Source organism: Tenrec ecaudatus, chromosome 4 (assembly GCF_050624435.1).
Source record: "Tenrec ecaudatus isolate mTenEca1 chromosome 4, mTenEca1.hap1, whole genome shotgun sequence".
Lineage (NCBI taxonomy): Eukaryota > Metazoa > Chordata > Mammalia > Afrosoricida > Tenrecidae > Tenrec > Tenrec ecaudatus.
The window spans coordinates 66,774,999-66,785,563 of record NC_134533.1 but is presented as its reverse complement, the minus strand read 5'-3'; the positions used below and the strand labels follow the sequence as shown (position 1 = coordinate 66,785,563).

The following is a 10,565-nucleotide window of genomic DNA, read 5'->3' as shown; positions in this document are numbered from 1 at the left end:
ACTGATTTGTATAACTCTTTCCTCCACGGAATTTTAAATTTTATAAAGAAAGGAACATAATGTAAGTTATGTCTTACAATATGTCATAGTACAGAAAATGGGATTCATGCAGTGTAAACTGACTGTCTGTTAAAATGTTGGACTTAATAGAATGTAGATGATGAAACACATTATAACCATGTGGAAACATTTGACCATTATAGTTTGTGTATTTTCAGGCGTCTCCACTATAATGTTATGGACAGAATATGATAGAAGTCTCAGTGTTTTATTTAGTGAACGTTTATTAAGTCCTGGGCAAGGTTTAGGCTTCTAAATAAATGAGAGGCACTTAGTGTATGGTATATTTTTCTATTAAAAAGATTTCAGAAGGATGGCCCCACTCAACATCACTTTATTCCATCCCTATTCTTTTCTTCCCCTCGGGATCCCTAGGCTGGAAAATGGGCATGTATGAATTGGCTTCCCCTTCTGTGCTGTGTACTTTACAGTTGTCCTAGGAAACATGTGCATACCTTATGTGATTCAGACTGACAGAAGCCTCCATCAGCCCATGTTATACTTTATGGCCATTCTGTCATAGATTGATCTGGTACTATAAACATCCACTATCCCCAAAATGCTTGGCATCTTCTGGCTCAACCTAAGAGAAATCTCCTTTGAGGGCTGTCTTGTTCCAGATGTTCTTCATTCACCAATGCACTGGCATGGAGTCAGCTGTTCTCCTGGCCATGGCCTATGATTGTTATGTGGCCATCTGTAACCCTCTTTGCTACACAGTAATACTGACTAAAAGAGTTGTGTCAGTTATAGCACTGATCATCCTCTTGAAACCTTTTCCCTTTGCAATTCCCTTTGTTCGGCTCATCTTAAGACCACCATTCTGTGGATACCAAATAATCCCTCACACACACTGTGAGCATATGGGCATTGCTCACCTGTCCTGTGCAAGCATCAAAGCCAACATCACCTATGATTTATGTGCCATTTGCACCCTGATATTTGACCTCATAGCCGTTGTCATCTCTTATGTCCAGATACATCAGGCGGTCTTTTGACTCCCTTCTCATGATTCTCAGAGCAAAGCTCTCAGCACCTGTGGCTCTCATGTTTGTGTCATGTTGGCTTTCAACAAACCATCCTTTTTCTCTTTCATGACCCATCGATTTGGACACAATGTGCCACGTTACGTTCATATTCTTCTTGCCAATTTATATGTGGTCATTCCACCTGCTCTCAATCCTGTAACTTATGGTGTCAGAATGAAAAAGATTAGAGAAAGTGTGCTGAAAATATTTTCTAAGAAATAAAACACAAATCACAGATTCAGAAATATTAAAATGTAATAAGATTCACAGATTCAGATTCAGAAATATTAAAATGCAATAAGAGTGACATGACTTATGAATAAATTGGTAGTAAGATTTTAAAACAACTGCACACTATCTTGGCGGAGGCTTGTTAATGGCTAATTTTAGGACTGGGAAGTATTTGTGTCAAACCCAGAACTGCAAAGTCAATCCCATACAAAATGCATGAATAAAAGTATTTCATAATTTCTGATGTTTGAGAATAATAAAGACTCCTTTGTGTGAAAAAGCTAATACATTTTTCTACTTCCATTAAGACTACATCCATCAGATTCTGCAGCCACAGTTTAAACTGAAACTCAAACAACTATAAAGCATTTCATATGGTGTGTTTAAACAAAAACATAGGGTCAACCTTGAAGGACTAGTCCTGAAAATGATAAACACTATATATATTATTTGCCATGCACCTGGAGCCCCTGATTAAAATAACTATTTTTAACTGAGACTTGTAAATCTGTAAGATATGTTTTCCACTGAAGGTATAATGATATTGTTTAAAAAAAAAAATGGGTTTCTTCCTTTAGACCAGCGGTTCTCAAGCTGTGGGTCTTGACCCCTTTGGGATTCGAATGACCCTTTCACAGGGGTTGCCCAATTCATAACTGTAGCAAAATTCCAGTTATGAATTAGCAATTAAACTAATGTTATGGTTGGGTGTCGCCACAACATGAGGAACTGTATTAAAGGGTCATGGCATTAGGAAGGTTGAGAACCACTGCTTTAGATTGTATCATAAAAAGTTGACAGCTTTAGTGAATTTTTCATCTTTTTTACATCAAGGATGTTTTTGTTGCTTTCTTTTATGTATGCATTCCTGTAGAGTTTGACTTTCTGGGACCTCTTTGCAAACTATTCAGCTATTCTTTTTTCTAAATCATTTTGTCTCCGCTTGTATCTTTTTCCCTTTTTTCGCTACCCCAGACGTTTCACTGATATGGGATGTTGAAATTGCCCAGTGATATCCCCATCATAGTCTTACTGAGGTGTTTTTGTTTTGCGTGTATTTTTAAAATTGTGTTTGTATGTGTATTTCCAGGAAGTATCACTCAGTTTTTCTATCTCTGTTTCAAATGATTGATGTTATTTGTGGACTTCACGTAAATAAAACTCTTATTTTTAAAACCTAGGCAGGGGCAAAGGGAAGAAAGACTAAGTTTTGGGGTTCATATTTGCTTTCTGAACACACAAGATTGCATTCTGACATTCAGAAGACCACCATAAGTTGGAGTCGACTTGATGCTAGTTATCAACAACAAGATCGTTTTATTTAATTTAATTTGTATTTCCTAGTGTGTTTACCACAAAAACTCTGAAGTCAGTTTCAGTCTTACTTTGGATTTTCAAGACTATGATCTTTCCTCTCTCCCAGTGTGGACTATGCTCAAAGAGAACCACACAAAACACAGCCGTCTCTTCAGAGCGGGGACTGTAACCCACTAAGCCTGGGGTAGGTGGCCTTGTCTTTTTTTTTTTTTTTTCCCCATTATCCCCTCCCTTCTTCCGTCTCTGTTCCTTCCATTGCCATAGTCTTCAAAATACGCTGTTTTGGTTGTGAAAATAATTTTATTAGGATGTTTTCCTCCTTTATAACAATAGCGTCATGAAGTATGTATCTTTCTGAGATTTACTGACCTTCGTTAGCATAATGTCTTCCAGTTTGACTCAGGTAATGAAGTGGTTGACAGGGTCATTGTTTATAGAGGTGCTTAATAGCCACCTTGGGAGCAGTTCCCGCATAAACGAGGCTCATGAATCCACGAGGGGCCAGCTCTTGCTGCGGTTATAGCTTATTTAATAATGTGCTTTGGGATAGGCCTCCCCATATACTCTCAGAGATGACCCTAAACACACACACACACACACACGAATAGTTTTCTTGAGGCATTATTTCACTATGCATTGGGAATATTTCTGCTAAGCATGAATAATTTAGAATTATATGTATTCTCATATATGATATGTCCTTGAGGAATTTAATTTTGACAGAAAAATCTTAAGTCATCTGGATGTTAAAAAAGGTAATTTGTGATAAACTGTTCTAAGGAATACTCGAAAGATTTTCTGCAGTAAGAAGAGGCCCATAGACAGAGTTTAGTTCAGAGGTTTGGAAAACTTATAAATGTAAGGAACATGTGCTGTACCTCTTGGTTCTAACACCACAAATAGTGGAACTTGCCATGCAAAGACTCAGAAAATAGTGCTGATACAAATATGTGGACATGGGGAGCCACGTGGTGCCTAAACATACGAGGGAGTAAAGACAAGAAGGCTAAGTACAGGACACTGGGATGACAAGGACTTGGGAGCCACATGTACCAACGTTTTCCAGCTTGCCATTCTTGAATGGAAGGAAGACGACAGTGTGGAGTATGAATAGATATGAACAAACTACCAATATTAAGTACAATTTCCCAGTAAGAAATGTAACAATTCAGCTTGCTGAAGCACAAGAACTTGTTCAAAATCATACTGGTTTTGTAACAGAGAATTCAGTGTAATAGGAAACAGGAGTGAGAATCACAATACCCTGGAGTAAAATTCCTAGACCCAATCTCTTTATTCAGGTGCATCAAAATCATTGAATATTGCTGTTCTCATTGAATGGTGCTATGGAGTCAATTGCAAATAACAGTGACCCTATCTTCATCAGAATGAAACCCCCCAGCCACAGCACCATCCTCTCAATGGTTCTTGATGCTTGAACCCAATGTTGCAGTCACTGAGCCAATCCATCATATCCCAGTACCATCCTCTTTCTCCCTGCCCCTCTCCTTTACCAGGCATGATGTCCTTCTTCAGGGGTTGATCTCTACTGACAATGTGTCCAGACTCTGTGAGGTGAAGTCTTGACATCCTTGTTTCAAAGATTGTTTGATGCACCACCTACTAGTCAGATTTGTGTTTTCATGACACAATATTCTTTACCAGCACCATGATTCCAACACATCAACTCTTCTTCTTAAGTTTTCTTAATTTGATGTCCAATTCCATATGCATATGAGGCAATTGAAAAGATGTGGGTCAGGTCTGCTGCAGTTTTCAAAGTAAACGTCATGCTTCTCAACACCTTAGCGGTCATAAGATAAAGCAAAATTACCCAATGCAATGTGTGATTGTATCGCTTGACATCTAGTTACATGAGTATTTTTTTTGCATCCAAGCAAGAAAACTCTTTGATAACTTCAGTCTTTTCTCTGACATCATGCTGTTCCCTATTGGTCCAGGTGTTGGGACTTGGATTTCACACTGATGGCTGCAATCTGAGATCTTCATCAGCAAACACTCTCTGTCCTCCTAACCTTCACCAATCAAGGCTGTGTCATCGACATGTGGAAGGTTTTTAGTAATCCTTCCTCCAATCCTCATGCCACATTCTTCTTCACATAAGCCAGTTTCTTTGATGATTTGCTCAGCATACAATCCTAATGAAGATGCCTAGGGAAACCCTGAGGCATATCTTTCATGATTTTAATACCTGCAGTTTTCCCTTTTTTGTTCACTCACCTGTTTCTGGATCCACACCCAGTTTCAGCATGAGCACAGGGGAAACAATGGCACAGTGGGTTACAAAGTTTACTGCTAACCTCCAGGTCACCATTTGGAGACCACCAGGACGTCCATGGAGGAAAATGGCACATTCTACTCCAGTAAGATTTGCAGACTCAGAAAACCCACAAAGGCAGATCTACTGTGTCCTACAGGGTCACAATGAGATGGGATCAATTGACACAATGGCAGTGAGGTGTAGGGCATGCTGTAATGAGTTACAATTGGCCACATAGTGGTCAAATGTCATAACCAGGAATAGCCCATCTTGAAGCAAGAGTGAATCAAGAAGAAATGAGCAAGATACCCTTCAGAGAAATGTCCCGCATCATTAAGCCAGAAGAGGTTGAGACCTTGTGGTACAGCTGTAGTGCACACAGTAAGGTGAGCCACAGCCAACATCAGAGGAAGGGGCAGATTGGATAATGAAGACTGAGGTCTGTGAGGTCGATAAACAAAGGAGATAAGTTTGCCAACTCTATCAAAAAGGTAGACCTCACATAAAGGGATCGAGTTAAAGTTGTGCTTTTTTTTTTATCTCATCTCCTCTTAATCTGGTTCCTCCTCAGCCGTCTGCTAAAACAATTTTAGTAAGATTGATTAATTATCTTTACTCATCAAACTCAAGTAAATAATTCTGTCCTCATTACAGCAAATCTCTCAGCAGCACTGTCACTACTGATCCTCCTGATCTTTGAAACACACACACACACACACACACACACACCATGCGTGAGTGCGCATGCAGGTGTACATGTAAGACTTGCTGCGGCTGAGGTGATTTTCACCCATAGCAACATTGCATGACAGAATAGAACTGCCCCCAAAGGCTTTCCTAGGCTAGATGTTTAGATAAGGGCCCTGTGGTGCAGTGGATGTGAATGGGGTTGCTAACTAATGGCCAATGTTTTGGAAGCCCCAGCGGCTCTGCTCACTCAGTGTAACTCCTATTATGAGTCACAGTCTCAGGAACCCCAGGATCTGACCCTGTCCTAAGGGTTGCTGTGCATTGGAATTGATGCAATGGCAGTGCGTTTGTTTTTTGGAAGTTTTGAAACAGTACTAGTTTATAAAATATTAATTCCTTATGATTAAATAATAATTAATTTCTGTATCTTAGGGCACTGAAAAAGCAAACAAACCAAACCTATTGTAATTGACTCAATTATGTGAAATAGGAAGGTAAGATTTTAGTTGTGCAACCTTAGGAAGATTCATCCAAATTTAATGTAGTTATTATTTACTATAGAAGCTGAACCTCACTCCCACCACCCTCCCCCACAACAATACCATATGCTCATGATAAACAGCTTCGACCCAGCTCCAGAAACCCTAAAATAAACATGTCTAAAGCTTCATCAGGATTTTTTTAAAATCCCCTTAGAACTAAGAAGTTCATGATATTTTAAGATTCTAAGTCCAAAACCAATATATCAGGTGATGACATTCAATTATACTTGACAAAGAGTTCATGCATATCTCAGAGTGTTGTTGCCTCTAATTATCTCCAGGGAGTTCCAGTACATAAGATGCTCACTCTGGAGGCTGTGGCTTCAGTGCAAATAAAGGCCTCTTGCGTATACAAGTAGAGTTCAGATCAGAAGGGGCGATTTCCTAACCTCTACATGTGCCTGCGGGTAAGTCAGGTTTTAAGTGCACAGATTCATCTCTGTAGACAGCTGAGCAAAAGAAAGAGAGTATTAAGTGAAAGAAGAGGAGGAAGTAGAGACTACTGACAGGTTTGTACACAAGCGAGTTGATTGTAAATGTGTGGATATATTCTCTGTGTACACTTGAGCAGCTAAAGCAGTGTGTCTTCATTCTTACAGGATGAAAAGAGAGAGAAATCTCAAGGTGCTGCTAATAAATCTTTTGACACCCTTGCCATTTTCTCCGTCAGTCTGACCAGAATAATGTCTTTCCTCTCCTCGCTTCGGGTTCTGTTGCTTCACGTTTTCTGTCCTCCCACCTACTCGCCCTACTCAGGGCCATCGAGCTGAGGCTGACTCACGGCAACCCTGTTAGGACAGGGTAGAAGTGCCTTGTTGGTTTCTAATGCTGTAAGTATACAGAAGCCTCTTCTCCTTCAGAGAGGCCGGTGGATTTGAACTGCTGACTCTGCTGTTAGCAGTCTACTGCACAGTCCACTATACCACGCGAGCTTGTATAAATCCAACCCTACCTCCCTTTCATTTCGCTTTATAATCCAGTTTAAATAGTGGGTACATGACGCACAGCAAAAGTCTGTCCGACATGTAAAGAGAACATACATCAATGGCAGAATCCATCTGAAACCATTCAGGAAATATCTCTGGATACTTGCAACTTAAAATACATGGCTAAGCCAGGTGCTGTTTCTCAACCAGAAGGTACTCCTAATTATCTTTGAATGGTGAGTTAATAATCGGTTCATACCAATATCTAAAATGTCTATGAAAAACCTTTCATATGTACACTATTTTATTCTTCTAATAATACATTTTTAAAGAGATTTGATGCAGACATTTAAGAGAGATTCAGGATTGAGTGTGTTACACACTGTTTAAAGATTATGCCACAAGCTATGTCACACCCAAGCTCACGACAGTCCTTTTTTGGTCATATCCACTAACTGGAAAATCAGTCCGTGGACTATAATTACATTTTTAGTGATCTATTATGGGCCAGACATACCTTGTTACAACCGTGCAAAGTAGGTAGTTTAGTGTCATTTCGCAGGTGATGAACTTTAGACTTAGGGAAGGGAGTTAGTTCAGCTAAAATCTCATGTCCAATGAGAAACATATCTTGGCCTTAATTCTTATATGTGTTTCTCAATACTGTGCTCTTTCACATACTCTCAATAGAGATCCTGGATAGAACAAATAGCTATCACTGTCGGCTACTAACTGAAATGTTCAAGTCACCTGGAGGTGATTTCAAAGAAGGATAGAAATCCCAGCAAAAAGCAAGTCATTGAAAAAGATAGGGCACAGACCTAATCTGACACAGTGGCATCATCAATAGCAACAAGCTTTGTTTGTTTGTTTTAAGATGTATTACACTTGCTTATCCACATCATAGGATAGAAATCCACTTATAGCATTCTACCTTACATCTCATTCTCAATCCCGCGAATAACTCTATCTCTGCTTACATAAAAGATATTTGCTTCCCTGTTGTGTTGACTTTCTAAATGTTGCGCCTCATTTTTTAAACCAAGTAACTTGTTTGTGTTTGGTTAAAATCAGTAACAATCTCACGTCAGTCCCTTATAAATCCTTCTAATTCTCTTATATTACTCTAAAGAAAGGCACTGGATGTATGAATTAGATTCCTTTCAATGTTGGTAATTCTCCTAAATTTAGAAATTTCCACTCAGAACTTCTAATTATCTGAAACTCTGCTTGGTGTCATGATATGTATAGAGGAGATCTTAATTAAAATCAGTTTAAAAGTATTAAGGTGAGACATCATGGATACAACTAACTATAGTAAGGAATGGGACCGATAAGTGTCAAGGAGTGATGTGTATAAATAACCTCACTTTGTCTGACAGTATTGAATGTTCAATGAGCATGGACGTAAATATTTATGCTTGCTAATTTATAACTTTCGCTTTCTTTCCTAATTGTCATCAGCAGGAGGACACTTTAAAATGATGAGGTTCTTTATTCCTTCTCTCGAGGCAGAAATATAAATGGATGGGCCTATTCCATTATAAGTCGAACTGGAGTAAGAGGATCATCCAGAGTAAAAGTTCTCTGTGATTTCCTTAACGAGCAGGAGAACAGAGTAAATCTCTGATATCGACACCACCAAGGAGTGATGGGAAAATTACTGTGGGGTGAGAAATAGTCTTAGGTCTTAAGCATTCGGCATGGATATTTTGTTCTCTGTATTTCTGGGTTTTTTTGAAGATATCATTATATATGTTCAGCTCAGAGATTTGGTTTATGTACAATCATGTTGACGGTCACTATTTGAACACTGTTTTCCTTGTTCTTTATCCAATAACTTTCTGTCAAAATCCAAGTTACGTGCCATCTTAATAAAATATTTCAGGAATATAATTTCTGTATCCAAAGTAATCATGGAAAGACTTTATGTTAGAAAGTGTTATATTAAGAAAAATACTTATCTGCATAAATATTTCATCTACTGAAAATTAAATTGGTTAAGTTGTATTCTCTAAGTCTTCTGTTACAATCCTATTACACTCACCAGCATATTTTATGGTAGAAATAAATGTTTTTGATTAATTAAATGAATCTGATGCTGTGCATTGAAACTATGTAGGTATACTTTACATTTACATTTGTGTATTTTCAGGTATTTATAATACAATAATATAAGAATAATTAGAAACTTGTTTCAATAATTTGTTTACTTATGTGTGCGTGTATGTATATTGAAGGTTCTCAATTAATGAGAGACACTTTATCTATAGTTATATTTCTATAAAAGAATTCCAGAATGATGGCTTCATTCAATTATACTCTATTTCATCCATATTCATTTCTCCTTGAGGGAATCCCTGGACTAGAAAATGTACATATATGGCTTGGTTTTCCTTTCTGTGCTGTATACTTGACAGCTGTCCTTGGAAATATTTGCATACTTTTTGTAATTCAGACTGATAGTAGCCTCCATCAGCCCATGTTCTACTTTTTGGCCATTCTGTCATCGATTGATCTGGGACTATCCACATCAACCATACCCAAGATGCTCGGAATCTTCTGGCTCAACCTAAGAGAAATCTCCTTTGAGGGCTGTCTCATCCAGATGTTCTTCATTCACCTATGCACTGGCATGGAGTCAGGGGTGCTTGTGGCCATGGCCTATGATCGCTATGTGGCCATCTGTAACCCTCTTCGTTACACATTAGTGCTGACAAATAAGGTGGTATTCATCATTGCATTAACCATTCTACTAAGACCTTTATCGTTTGCCCTACCTTTTGTTCTGCTTATCCTACGGTTGCCATTTTGTGGACACCAAATTATCTTTCATACTTATTGTGAGCATATGGGAATTGCCCGCCTGTCCTGTGCCAGCATCAAGGTCAACATCATCTATGGCTTATGTGCTATTTCGATCCTGATACTTGACCTCATAGCCATTATCCTCTCCTATGTCCTGATCCTTCGTGCTGTCTTTCGACTCCCTTCCCATGATGCTCAGATCAAAGCTCTCAGCACCTGTGGCTCTCATGTGTGTGTCATATTGGCTTTCTACACACCGGCCTTTTTCTCTTTCATGACCCATCGGTTTGGCCACAATGTGCCATGTTATATTCACATCCTTCTTGCCAATTTATATGTGGTCATTCCACTTGCTCTCAATCCTGTAATTTATGGCATCAGAACTAAACAGATTAGAGAACGGGTGCGGAAAACATTTTCCAAGCAATGAAATAGAATCTATTACACCAACAAGTCTCCTGTATTATATTCAGAGAAGATCCACTTTCACAAATCGAATGACATTGATTGAAGGAAAGCACTCGAAGGCACCCCGTACTATCTTGGAGGATGCCTGTCAATGGCAAATTGTTGAGATGAGAAGTCTCTCTTTCAGATCCGGAACTTCAAGTTCAAGCCTACACCAAATGCACAAATTAAATTATTTTAAAATTTATATTGTTTGGAGAAATATAAAGCCCTT

At 38.7% G+C, this 10,565-nt stretch overlaps 1 protein-coding gene and 1 pseudogene across 1 annotated transcript; both read left to right on the top strand.

The window, feature by feature from the left end:
- The first annotated feature begins 322 nt into the window (after positions 1-322).
- On the top strand, positions 323-1,310 carry LOC142446826 (olfactory receptor 52E1-like; annotated as a pseudogene).
- An 8,067-nt stretch (positions 1,311-9,377) lies between these two features.
- LOC142446824 (olfactory receptor 52E1-like) lies at positions 9,378-10,313 on the top strand. Its single transcript, XM_075548562.1, has one exon. The coding sequence runs from the start codon at positions 9,378-9,380 to the stop codon at positions 10,311-10,313; it is 936 nt and encodes a 311-aa protein (XP_075404677.1).
- Positions 10,314-10,565: the final 252 nt, after the last annotated feature.